Below are 12,922 nucleotides of genomic sequence, written 5' to 3' on the forward strand. Positions count from 1 at the left end.
ATTCCAATTTTTAAAAATGTATTGAGACTTCTTTGGTGGCCTAACATATTGTCTATCCTGGGAAGTGTTCCATGTGCCCTTGAGAAAAATGTGCACTCTGCTGTTTTTGGATGGAGTTCTGTTGCATGTTAGGTCTAGTTGCTTAGTAGTTTAGTAGTTTTATTCAAGTCCTCTATTTCATTACTGATTTTCTATGTACCTATTCTACCCATTATTCAAAGTGAAATATTGTAGTCCCCAACTATTTCTATAGGACTTTTCTCCCTTCAAACCTGCCAGTTTTTGCCTCATATATTTTCGGGCTTTCTTGTTATTTGTGTGTATGTTTATTATTGTTATATCTTCCTGGTGGCCTGACCATTTCATCTATATAGAACCTTCTTTATTTCTTAAGAATTCCTGTCTTAAAGTCTATTTTGTTTGATATGGTATAGCTATCCCAGCTCTCTTTTCTTACTATTTGCATGAAGTACCTTTTTCATCCTCTTCCAATCTGTTGTGTCTTTGCATCAAAATTTAGTCTCTTCTAGACAGCATTCATATTTTTAAAATTTTATTATGCCAATATCTATCTTTGAATTGGGGAGGCTAATTTGTTTACATTTAGAGTGATAACTGATAAGAAAGGACTTATTTCTATTTCTTTCACTGGTTTCTAAATATCTTGTATCTTTTTTTTTCTTAATTTCTCCACTACTGCTAGCTTTTGTGGTTACCTCATCCTTTCTTGTGTACCATTTTGTTTCCCTCTACATTGACTTTTCTGTATACTTTTTAGTTTTTGTCTTGGTGATTACACTAAGATAAACTGTAACACCTAGAGTTTACAGTGCACATTTTAACTTTATCAAGTTTGAATTAATAGCAACTTAGTTTCAACAGTAAACAAAACTCTGCTCCTTCACAGCTCCAGCCTACTCCCTTACACTGTTTTTGTCACAAATTACATTTTTATGCATTGTATGCCTATTTACATAGATTTATAACTATTGTTTTAAGCATTTATCTTTAAAGTAATATAGGAAGAGCTGTTACAAATCAGATAGCAATAATACTGTGTTTCATATTTCCATATATAGGTAGGTTTATATTGTTTATTTTTCATATGGCTTTGAGCTACTCTCTAGTGTCCTTTTCTTTCAGCTTGAAAGACTCCCTTGAGCATTTCTTTTAGGACAAATCTACAAGTCTTGAGCCTCCCTAGCTTTTGTTTATCTGGGAATATCTTAATTTCTCCTTCATTTTAGAAGAATAGTTTTGCTGTAAATAGAATTCTTGGTTGACAAGTCTTTACTTTCAGCAATTTAAATATGTTGTGTAAATGCATTCTGGCCTCCAAGGTTTCTGAGGAGAAATAGACTGTCAATCTTATTGAGGATTCTTTGTACATGAGCCACTTATCTCTTGATGCTTTCAAGATTCTTGATTTTTGGCTTTCAGCAACTTCAGTACAATGTGTATCTGTGGAGCTCTCTGAGTTTATCCTGCCAGCAGTTTGTTGAACTTCTGGGATGTGTAGATTTATACCTTTCATAAAATTTGAGACATTTTTGGCCATTATTTCATTAAATATTTCTTATATCCCCTTCTCTCTTTTCTCTCCTTCCGGGAGTTTCATTATGCATATGCTGGTGTAGTTGATGGCATCCCACAGGTCTTTTGGGCTGACACTTTCTTCATTCTTCTGTCTTTCTGGTGTTCAGACTGGATGATCTCACTGATCTATCTTCAAGTTCATTGGTTCTTTCATCTGCCTAGTCAAATCTTTTGTTGTAATGGTAATGCATTTTTCATTGCAGTTGTGACACTTTTTCAATTCCATATTTCCATTAGTCTCCTTTTTTAAAAAAATATCTTTTTAAATTCATTTCATTATCATTAATCTACAATGACATGAAGGACATTATGGTTACTAGACTCCCCCATCACCAAGTCCCCCCCACAAACCCCATTACAGTCACTGTCCATCAGCGTAGTAAGATGCTGTAGACTCACTACTTGTCTTCTCTGTGTTGCGCAGCCCTCCCTGTGCCCCCCCACATCATACATGCTAATTGTAATGCCCCCTTTCTTTTTCCCTGCTCTTATTCCTCCCTTCCAACCCATCCTACCCAGTCCCTTTCCCTTTGGTAACCATTAGTCCATTGTTGGGTTCTGTGATTCTGCTGCTGTTTTGTTCCTTCTGTTTTTCCTTTGTTCTTATACTCCACATATGAGAGAAATCATTTGGTACTTGTCTATCTCCACCTGGCTTATTTCACTGAGCATAATGCCCTCTAGCTCCAGCCATGTTGTTGCAAATGGTAGGACCTGTTTTTTTCTTATGGCTGAGTAATATTCCCTTGTGTATATGTACCACATCTTCTTTATCCATTCATCTACTGATGGACATTTAGGTTGCTTCCATTTCTTGGCTATTGTAAATAGTGCTGCGATAAACATAGGGGTGCATCTGTCTTTCTCAAACTTGATTGCTGCGTTCTTAGGGTAAATTCCTAGGAGTGGAATTCCTGGGTCAAATGGTATTTCTATTTTGAGCATTTTGATGAACCTCCATACTGCTTTCCACAATGGCTGAACTAATTTGCATTCCCACCAGCAGTGCAGGAGGGTTCCCCTTTGGTTCCTTTTTATCACTTCCCTCTCTTTATGAATATTCTCTGTTCAGTGTGATACTCTTCCGTTTGTTTCCATTAATTCTTTGTTCTTGATTTCCTTTAGCTCTTTGACCATATTTAAAACAGCTCATTTAATGTCTGTCTATTAAGTCCAATGTTTGGACTTCCTGAGGGAAATTTTCTATTAATTTTTTTTTCCATGAATGGGCCATATTTTCTTTTTTCTTTGCATGCCTTCTAATTTTTTTGTTGCTGAAAACAGTATATTTTAAATTGTATAATAAGGCAACTCTGGAGATGACATCATGCCTCTTCCTAGGGTTATTGCTTTTTGCTGTGTGCTATTGCTTGTTTAGTGATTCTTCTAAGTTATTTTTGTAAAATTTGTATTCTTTGTCATGTGTGGCTATTGAAATCTGTATTTCATTAGTTTAGTGGTCAGATGGTGTTTGACAGGGTTTTTAAAAAGTACTTGGAGCCGAAAACACAAAAACATCCACAAGAAAAAAAAATTCTTTAGTTATAGAAAGTTGTTTCTGTGTTGTGGCACCCCTTTAAAACTTAGGTCGTTTACAACTCCGTTCTAACTTTTACTTCCTGTTTGTATGTAGTTTGAAAGTCAGAGGTGAAAACTTAGTCACCTCTGAATTGAGAAAGTCACTCAGAAGTTTTCTCAGGCCTTTTCTCAGTATATATCTAGCCCTTGGCATGGGTGTGGTCTGGATTCCCAGACATATGCAGGAGCTTTAAAAGTCCTTATTCTCACCCCCATATATCCTTTCCCAACCCTCTCCTTCCCATGATTTCCAGTATATGTCTTGCTTATGCCTACTGTTATTTTCTGCTCCAGGTTCCTTTGACCAATACTTTGCCTTTATTTTCTGCAAATGCCACCTGGGAAGCTACCCCAGCCCTGGGAATGATGGAAGTCAGGGGAAACAAAGACAAGTCAATGTGTTGGTCCTTCAGGATGCTGCCAGACTGGTTGAAATGCACAATCACAATTCTTGGAAAATAAGGTCTACATAGCTCCCTTTGGCCTTAGTGAACCTGGAGTAGGAATGCAGGGTAGGGAGTGACTTAAAAAGCTGCCGCATTCTCTTAATACATTGCAGCAGCTCTTTTCATTCATTAAACTTTCCTCTGGTTGTTTTAAGTTTTTGACTAGTTTACAGAGTCTTGCAAAGTTGATTCTGAAGTTTTGGCCAATTTATCTGTTGCTTTTGTGGTGCAAGGGGCATGAAGTGTCCTATTCTGCCATTTTCTGTGATACCACTTCATTTTTGACACATTTCTTAAGGTCTCCCTGTTCACTTTTTATGTTCTAGTGGCTGGTAATTTTCACTTTCTATTTTTATTTTACTGGTGGATACTTAAAAATTCTTTTCACCAATTTTATTAAAAGAAACACCTGTGTTTATAAAGCAAACACCTGTATAAACATGACTCAGCTCAAAAAATAGATTAGCAACACCCTAAAAGTCCAATTCATCATGTTTTCTTTTATGTTTTGTGGCTGTAGTGTCCTACTTAAAAATATTGTCTTGTTCCAAAGTCAAACTTTTCCTTAAGTTTTCTTCTAGAACATTTATATGCTCAGCTTTTACATTTAGGTCTATGATTGATTCGAGGTTAATGTTTTTATATGGTGAGGTAACAGTTAGGTTCTTTTTTTTCTTTTTGCATATGGATATTTAGTTGCTCCAGTACTGTTTGTTGAAGTGATTATTGTTTCCACCCTTAATTGCTTTTTTAGTTTGTCTGTATATCAATTGGCCATGCAGTATATGTATAAGTCTATTTCTACACACTTCATTGTTTCATTCTTCATTTGCACCAATACTATACTGTCTTGATTACTGTAGTTTTATAGAAAGGCTTTAAAATGCCTACAATTCTTATTTTCCTTTTCAATATTGGTAATTTTACATTCCTTGCATTTCCATATGAATTTCAGAATAAACTTGTTAGCTTCTATGTTGTCATTAGTTTTTTATTTAAACAAGTATCTTTTTTTCCCTCTTCACTTTAAACTTTATCTGGCAGAGTAGCAGTGCGCGAACTGTTTAATAACTAAGGCGCAGCTCACGCAGCATGTGACCTTCACAGACATCATCATCAGCAAATAAGAGACTGAAAAAGACAGCATTGAGCTACAAGTCTCATATATATATATTAATAAAAAAGATTAGCTGTTAGCTGCTAGTTAGGCCCAACCACAACAGCTGGGGGTTTTAAGGAACATCACCTGCCGTCTTCTTAAGTTTTTATATTTGCAAATGCCTAACTTTAAGGTAACAAAGCAGCTGGTCATATCCACACATGCTGTTCTGCCACCACACAAAAGCTTTCACAAAGTAAGCTCATCTCTTTTTTTTTTTTAGTAGCATCTAATGTACATTCAAATACAAAGAATCCCGTGAATGGTTGTGTTATCTGATGCTCAAAGGCAATCTGATAAATTAGTGTCAGAATAGAATTAGGTGCCCATGAAAAGAAAAATCACTGCTCAGAGTCAAAAGTCACAAACGGAGTTTTCTGTTTTGCGGAACTCCTTTTAATATTGGGTTTGGATTTATGAGTTTAGAGTTTTAATCAAATTTGTAAATTTTGGCCATTATTTCTTCAAATAACCCAGTCACTTCACAGTCTCCAGTTACACATATGTGAAGACCCTTGATGCTGTCCAATGGCTCACTGATACTCCATTCATTTTAAAGTATTCTTTCTGTGTTTACTTTTGTATCGTTTTGGCAGTTTTTTCTGCAATATCTAATCCGTTGTTAATTCAATCCAGGGATTTTTCACCTCAGGACATTTTTCTCTAGAAGTTCTATTTGGGTCTTTTTTCTATCTCCAATTCTTTCCTCATCATGTTCCTGTTTTCCTCTACCTTCTTGTATGTATGACATGTATTTATAGCTGCTGTTTTATCCTCTCTGTCTACTAATTCTATCTGTTATTAATGGTTCTTTTTCCTGTGGATTGATTTTTTTCCCCCTCATTATGGACCATATTTTCCTATTTCTTTGCATGCCTGGTAATTTTTCGTTGGATGCCAAACACTGTGTTGTAAATTGCTGTGCGTTGCATTGTTTCTGCGTTCTTGTAAATGTGTTTGTACTTTACTCTGGGACAAAGTTAAGTTACGTAGACAATGTTTTACCTGCTCAAGCCTTACTTTTCAGTTCGTTGGGCAAGGCCAGTACAGCCTTCGTTCCAGAGCTCAGTGAGGACCACTATTGGTAGGTTGATTACAATCTACTATTGTTTTTATGCCATTGTAAATAGTATTTAAAAATTTTATTTTCCAATTGTTCATGGCTGATATATAGAAAAACAGAAATCATGCTAAATTTATTAATTCTAATAATTTATAGATTCTTTTGGATTTTCTATATACACACACTGTTTGAAAATGATTATTTTATTTCTTTTCCAATTATACTCCTTTTTTCCTTCTTTTTATTGGCTAGGAACTCTTAGCACAATGGGAGTAACGGTTGAGATAGTTGTCTGAACTATGCTGTCACTAGCTTTTTATTAAAAAAATCATCTTTTTTTAGATAACTGGCTCACTGCTGGTCTTAGAGGAAAAAGTACAAAGATTGTATTAAGTATGATATTTACTGTAGATATGTTTCTAGATATTCTTCAGATTAAGAAGGTTCCACTCCTGGTTTTTAAGGTTTCGTTTTATTAATGGGACACTTTTTCTCCAACTACTGAGTGTTGTGTGATTTTTCCTCCTTTATTTTGCTAATGTGATGAAGTACATTAATTTAAAAAACTTCAAGCATCCTGGCATTTCTGAAATAGACCCAACTTTATCATGATCTTTTAAAAAATATATATCTTTATTCAGTTTGCTAATCTTTTACTTAGGATTTTTACATCACATTTATGAGTAAAAATCATCTGTAATTCTTTTTCTTCTTATTTTTATCAGGTTTTGATGTGGAGATTATGTTGGCCTAATCACATGGGTTGATGCATTCTTTCTTTGCAGGAAGAGGTTGTGTAGTACTTCCTCTTTAAATATTTGATGACTTCACCAAAAACATCTTGACCTGAAGCTTTATCTTAGGATTTCTGGGAGAGTATCGTGGCTACGTCTTCCAAATCACTAATTTAATCTTTAGCAATCCTTTTCTTCCCTCAATTTTCTTTTCTTTTGAGTTTTAAGTTTTAACAACAAAGATCAGATTGATACATTTTAATAGCAGAGAGTTCTTCTTTAATTGTTTTAATGTCCTGTTGACTTTCTCTGAAGTTATTAAAGGAATCCGTTTTAAATCTTTTAAAAAAAATTCTTTCTCTTGGGACGAAGTTGTTCAATTTGTTCATCTTGCGTCTTTCTTTCATTACCATGGTTTTCTTCAACTGTCTGGTGATTCCTGGTTGCCTGTTCATATTCACCAAAGAGGGTCTTGGTTCACCATTAGATGATACGGGTTTCTTTAGCAGTCACGGATGGACAGTACATCATCTCAATAAATTTCTTCACTGAATGGAGGGTTGAGTAATGTTCCCTAAGTATAAGTGGGTGCATGTGGTGCAAGTCTTCCCTCCAGAGTGCTTTGGTGTGGAACTGCCAGGCAAGCCAGGGATTGTTACTGCCAAAATAAGGGAGTGTTCATCCTTTAAAGAACATTCAGTTTAACTCCGTCACACATATGTGGGGTAAACTGAGTTAAATAAACTGCTCAGGGTCACACGGCTAGCTAGAGACAGCACCAAGAGTAAATCTGAGACCTTTTGTACCTTACAGTATAACATTTCACCATAAAAAGATGATGACTATAAATTCTAATTTTTCAGGTTACCAGAATGGTTTAAAGTCCAAATTCAGTTCTTGGTCTTTCAGATCTTCTAATCATGTGACCCCAATCTATGTTTTATCTTCTTGTCTGAAATGTTTATTTATCCAGCAAACTGGATTATGTGTTACTCGCAAACGTGCCTCTCTGTATACTTTTCCCTTACTTTGTGAATATCTTTCCTCTTTCTTTGTTGACCTTTCCCAATCATCAGCAACGCTTCCCATGCTCATGTTCCTATACCTTTTCATGTGCTCATCATGGCCCATATTTCAGGGTGCTTGTCAACACTTGTGACTGGCAACATAAATTAGAGAGTTTTATTTTATGATCATCCCTTTGGGTTGACAACAGGCCTCTTTTACCAGTAATCTTGTGCCAGGAGGTGTGAAGGAGTCAGTCATATTCCCGTATCATTATGTGATGGAAGGAGGGACACATTGTCATTTTTAGAACTAAAGTCAATATTTTCTCATAACAGACAGGAAACTGGGAGAGAGAAGTTACTGGAACAGCCTGGCTACTAGAGAGCAGAAATGGACCTGGGAAGTTCTCCCTGGAGATATGAAGAATTCTCTGGTGAAACCAGTCTAAATGTGAGCAGATATTAGCTGGGTACGTCTCAGAGAAGACCTGAGCAGAACATCAAAGAGAATACACACACTTATTTGAGCCCAATAATAATGACCAGTTCGTTCCTGAAGGGAGATTTGTGATTAGTTCTGTCCAGCAATGCAAGTATGCCCATGATGACATGGGAGCTGCATGTGCCCACAGGGAGAGAAATGCTGTGGAGAGGTCTCATTTTCAGAACTTGTAAGTTACATTGGGTGCTACTCACTGGGAACTTGGAAGAACGGGGCATGTGCACATAATTTTGAGAGACCAAAGAGCATCGGTGGGGCTTTGACAGACTGGGGGAAATTTAGTCTTTATTCTGTTGGTGTTACTTTCTTTTAAATCAGATCTCTTCCTACTCTACCTGGCTATCCAGGGATGAATTTTTAGAATTCTACACAGAGGTTCAGCCAAAGGGTGGTCCGTCTCCGAGTATGTACGTCATGCCTTTCATCCTCAATGAGTTGTTCTTATTGTATAATTTTCCCTTCTAGGATACAAGCACACAGGGACCCACACAGATGCATCCATCAGGGAGCACGTTGCATTGGTCTCAGTGTTCCTTTCCTGGCCTCTCTTTTCTACTTTCAAATCCCCGGCTTGGGCAGCTTCTCTTCCTTCAAATCACCGATTTTGATTCATTTCATCCCCATGGACCTCTACCCTTGCGTACCATGGGTTAAAGGGAACACAGCGCCACCGATAACAGTGTCGTTTCCAGGGACTCAGTACTCGCCCTCCCAGGCCAGGGAGAAGACGGCCCACCACTGACTTCTGGGCATCACTTTAAGGGGCGGGATCCTTATGCCTCTGCAAATGCTTGCAGATGATGGCTATGCGACACCTAGGGTGGCAGGCGCTTTTTTCAATGGCACTGGGGGACGAGCCCAGGGCACCCCCCTTGCCGCCCCCGAGGAGACCTCACCGGGTTTGCCCAAGACCCAAAAGGGACTAACCAGAGCAGCGCTGCATTTCAGCCTTGCCTCTCATCCCTAAACTCGCCATCGGCCAGGCTGGCTCTGCCCCCACCCAGCCTCACTACACTGCATCCCACCAGAGGAACTGCAGGGCCCGAAGCCACAGACGGCCCAGCTTGGGGCATGGGGACTGCACGCCCTCCCCTGCAGCCGCGCCTGCTCACCCCTTCCTTTACTAAAGGTTCTGTGGTCCTGGGGCACACCTCCCACCTTCCTTATAGGGCAGCAGCTCCGAGACTATCGCTGTTAGGTGGGTGTGTGGAGGGGGAGTGTCCTGCTTACCCAGTGGCCCACCGCTAACACAGGGCCTTCCAGTGAGCAGAGGCTCGGGGAGTTTGGGAGAGTAAATGAGCCAGGGAGCACGAATATCATATATTACTATTTAACTTCTTCTACATCTTTGAAGAAGCTAAGAAAATCTAGATACATATCTTTTTTCATACAACTATAGACTAAAGATTATAAGAGAATACAAAAATTAACAATTTAATTTATTTTCTATTTTTCACTGCTAAATTTGTTCCCATTTCCAAGGACATTTTTATTCTAATGTCACAGGAAGTTACAAGCTACACAGAATATATTAGGTTTTCCATCTTGTTTTACAATATAGCAAAACTATTTCTAATCAACCAGATAAAGAGCAGTAAATGTGTGAGCAATGTCAATCTACAATTCGATTCTGATGATAAGAAACTTTCTAAAATAAGTAAAATCTGAAAATACAAAAAATAAAGGAAGATAAATTGCCCCAGCCTTGCCCTCCACCGCTTCGTTCACTGACTGGCCTTTGACAACCCAGATGGGACAGGGTGCATAGACGTCACTCAGGGCAGAAGCCAGGAGATGTTCCACTAGAACTTGCATGGGCCACGGTGGCAGCATCGTCTGCGGCAGCAATGCTAGCCTGGCCTGGCCCTTCCTGATCTCACAAAGCCTAATCATAGCAGGTCAGAGAGGCAATAGCGGTGCAATCTTTGACCTTGGCCATAAACTCCAGGACTTTCACCCTGTGGGTCTCCATGTGCGCCCTGCATCCCCAAAGCAGGTGGAAGCGAGTGGGATCCCTGTCGGGCACCTGCCGGTACTCCAGGTACTGCTCCCGCACCCAGACCTGGGCGATGAGCTCCCTGGGGTCCCCGAAGATGACGTGCGCCCTCCCGGGAAATATCCCTATGACACACAGCATTTCCCACACCTTTGCCTCAGGGACTGAGCCACCCTCCAGGAAGATTATGGTCAGGAGAAACAGCAGGAGGCCGCTTTTGGGCAAGCTGTGCTCATAGCTCAGCTGCCCGCTGTAGGTGACGCCCGGGAATGTGAACAGCATGTAGGAGTGGTCGCTGGGATCCCCTTCCTCCATGTCGATGCCAAAGGCCAGCTGCAAGCACTCGGAGACACGGCTGAAGATCACGGGGAACTGGTCCTGGTGATCCTGGCCCAGCACCTCCAGCAGCTCCGCCTTCGTGGTCGACTCCATGGCAACATACTTGAGGAGCAGGAAGGCCACCAGCTGAGCTGCCTTGTCGTGAATCACGATACTGGGAAAGGAACTAAGGACCTGTGGCGTGCCCAGACCCACCTCCATTGCGCTGCCGGAGCCACCATCGGATTGTGTGGGTGGCACGGAGGCAGAGGCAGCGGGGGAGGGGCAGGCACGCTCAAGGCCCTGGAGCGGACCCGGGGTTGGTGAAACCATAGAAACCTCTTCCTCGCCGCCTGAGATATGAGCAAAGCAAGAGGCAGAGGAGAGGAAGGAGGAGGACGCGGTGGAGGCGGAGGACCTGGAGGAGGAGGAGGAAGCAACCTCCTCTGTCGCCCCAGGGTCCTGTGCACCCACGAGGCCCTGGGTCTCCGTGAGGGTCGGAAGGCCTTCCTCGGGCATGTAGCGCCGTCGCTTCGGGGGAGGACCAGCCATGACTTGTTGAGCAGCTGGAGGGAAGGAGAAACAGCAGGAGGTGGGTGCTGCGGGCCCTGGCGCCCGGGGGGACAGGGGGCGTCGGAGGCCTGGGCGACGGGGACCCGCTGTGTGGGGTAGGAGAGCCCTGGGAACACGGTGAGGTCGGGAGCCCCACCTTGACTCCTGGCTTGGCCTGGGCCTCTGCGGGTCTGCGACCTCAGGACACGTGCCTCACACCGAGGCCTTCCTCACCGGCCGCTTCCTGGATTCCCTGAAAGAGGGCCTGAGGGGCACCTCGCTGCCAGGACTGCCATCCCAGCTCGGGGCTCCCAGTGCCGACGGGAGGGGCGGTCCGTTGCCCAAGGGCGGCCCTGCTCCTTAAGCCGGTCCCAGTCCCCAGTCCCTCTGAGGCCCGGAGGAGGAAGTCAGGGCTGACAGGCAGGGGCGGCTCGTCTGGGGCCCCTTCCCCTCCTCCCTCAGGGTCCTCACCCCCAACGCGGGCAGGGCCTGGGATCCTGTGAATGTTGACCGGCGCCGTCCCCTCAGACCAGGGCCCTCCCTGCCCTAACACACCCCTGCGGGACGTCTGCAGCCGTCTCAACGGGTCACCAACCCAGGGGTTCCCTGGGCTGATGACTGCACCTGAGGTGGGTTCTGGGGGCGCCCTCGGCCCTCCCTCCTGTCCTCCTGTTGACTCCCGGTGTGTCTGGGCCCCACCCCAGCCCACCTGGGTTCCCTCCTCAGACCAAGGCCTTTACGCTCATAATTCAAAATGGTGGGTGGGGACATGGGTGTGGCATGTGGGAGGCGGTGCCCAGCCTGAGGACCCTCCCAGGGCCTCTTTGAGCAATGGCATGGCCCCCCAGGATTCTTGGGCGGGGGCCCTCAGCCTCCCCCGGGTTCTACCTGGGGCCCTTGCGGGTGACCTGAATCCGGCGTCTGACACCGAGGCCGTCCCATCCCTCAGGCCTCCCGGGCAGAAGGCTAATGACGTCACATCCGGATGTGGGGTCGGAGCGTCCCCTGGAGGCTGCCAGGAGGAGCGCACAAGGATTCCGGGCGTTCCTCGCTCCGCCCCCTGGGCCTCCCTTAAACCCCGCCTTCTCCCACCTGCCGCGGCTCACGAGGCCCAGGGCTCTGCCTCCCCAAGTCCTTAGTGGACGTGGTGTGGTGGTGGATGGGGGGAGTTGCGGCAGTGGGGGGATGGGTGGGGTATGTGGGGGGTAGGATGTGGGATACATGGGGGGAGGTGTGGGGGTGAGTATCGCCAGTGGGGTGGGAGGTGGTGGTTTAGGGGAGCCGGGGTGGGAGGGGGCAGGGTGAAGGATATCAGGGCCAGCTGCATAGGTTCTTAGCACCCTGGAGCTCCAAATCCGCAGTCTCTCCAGGAGTCCAGGGTCCCTCAGTCCCCTGCGGGTTCCTCATCGTGATTCCCAGCAGGGCCTCGGCCCCCCTCTCGGGTGAACTCAGGCCCTGTTGCTTACTGGATGTGGTGTGGTGCTAGAATGGGAGGATGTGGGGCAGTGGGGGGAAGAAGGGGAGATGTGAGGGGTTAAATGTTGGGTGCACAGGGGGAGGTGTGGGTGTGGGTGTCGGCAGGGGGGGGGCAGAGGTGTGGTATGGGGATCTGGGATGGTGGGGAGCTGTGAGGCCGGGTGAGGAGTGGGGGTATCTGGGGGTCGGAATTCGGTGGTTCGGGGACTTGGGGGCCAGTGTGGGGGCATGGTGGTGGGAGGTGGGGTGGAAGTGGTGGTGCAGAGGTGTGCTAGTGATGTGAGGTGGGGGTGGGGTGGTGATAGGTGGGGGGGGGGAGGGGTGCGAGAAGGTGAGGGGTGGTAAGTTGGGGGGTGGGAGGTCGGGTGGTGGGAAGCGGGGGCGGGTTCTGGGGAATGGGGATTTCCGTGGGTGGGGGAGTCTGGTTGGGAGGTGGGGGCAGGCGGGTTGGGAGGTGGGTGTCAGGGGCAGTGGAGAGGGCTACTAGTGAGGTGG

The 12,922-nt window shown here is 44.3% G+C and overlaps 1 protein-coding gene and 1 long non-coding RNA gene across 3 annotated transcripts; one reads left to right on the plus strand and one right to left on the minus strand.

The window, feature by feature from the left end:
• The first annotated feature begins 5,789 nt into the window (after positions 1 to 5,789).
• Positions 5,790 to 8,685, plus strand: LOC140847526 (uncharacterized). The gene is made up of 3 exons (XR_012127576.1): positions 5,790 to 5,863; positions 7,920 to 8,254; positions 8,551 to 8,685. It is a non-coding gene; the product is annotated as an uncharacterized lncRNA (long non-coding RNA).
• A 1,285-nt stretch (positions 8,686 to 9,970) lies between these two features.
• Positions 9,971 to 11,902, minus strand: LOC118973665 (melanoma-associated antigen 10-like). 2 transcript variants are annotated; one of them, XM_073228078.1, is made up of 3 exons: positions 11,840 to 11,902; positions 11,109 to 11,204; positions 9,971 to 10,965 (listed from the first exon to the last, which is right to left on the minus strand). In XM_073228078.1, the coding sequence occupies exon 3, from the start codon at positions 10,949 to 10,951 to the stop codon at positions 9,971 to 9,973; it is 981 nt and encodes a 326-aa protein (XP_073084179.1). In that variant the 5' UTR covers positions 10,952 to 10,965; positions 11,109 to 11,204; positions 11,840 to 11,902. The 2 variants fall into 2 exon arrangements, with proteins under 2 accessions (XP_073084179.1, XP_073084178.1); XM_073228077.1 differs by having other exon boundaries at positions 11,109 to 11,884.
• Between the last annotated feature and the right edge of the window lie 1,020 nt (positions 11,903 to 12,922).

This window comes from Manis javanica, chromosome X (genome assembly GCF_040802235.1).
Source record: "Manis javanica isolate MJ-LG chromosome X, MJ_LKY, whole genome shotgun sequence".
Classification (NCBI taxonomy): domain Eukaryota; kingdom Metazoa; phylum Chordata; class Mammalia; order Pholidota; family Manidae; genus Manis; species Manis javanica.

Excerpts from the sequence above, each read along its gene's own strand:
- LOC118973665 (XM_073228078.1), bottom strand. The coding sequence starts at position 10,951 with ATGGCTGGTCCTCCCCCGAAGCGACGGCGCTACATGCCCGAGGAAGGC.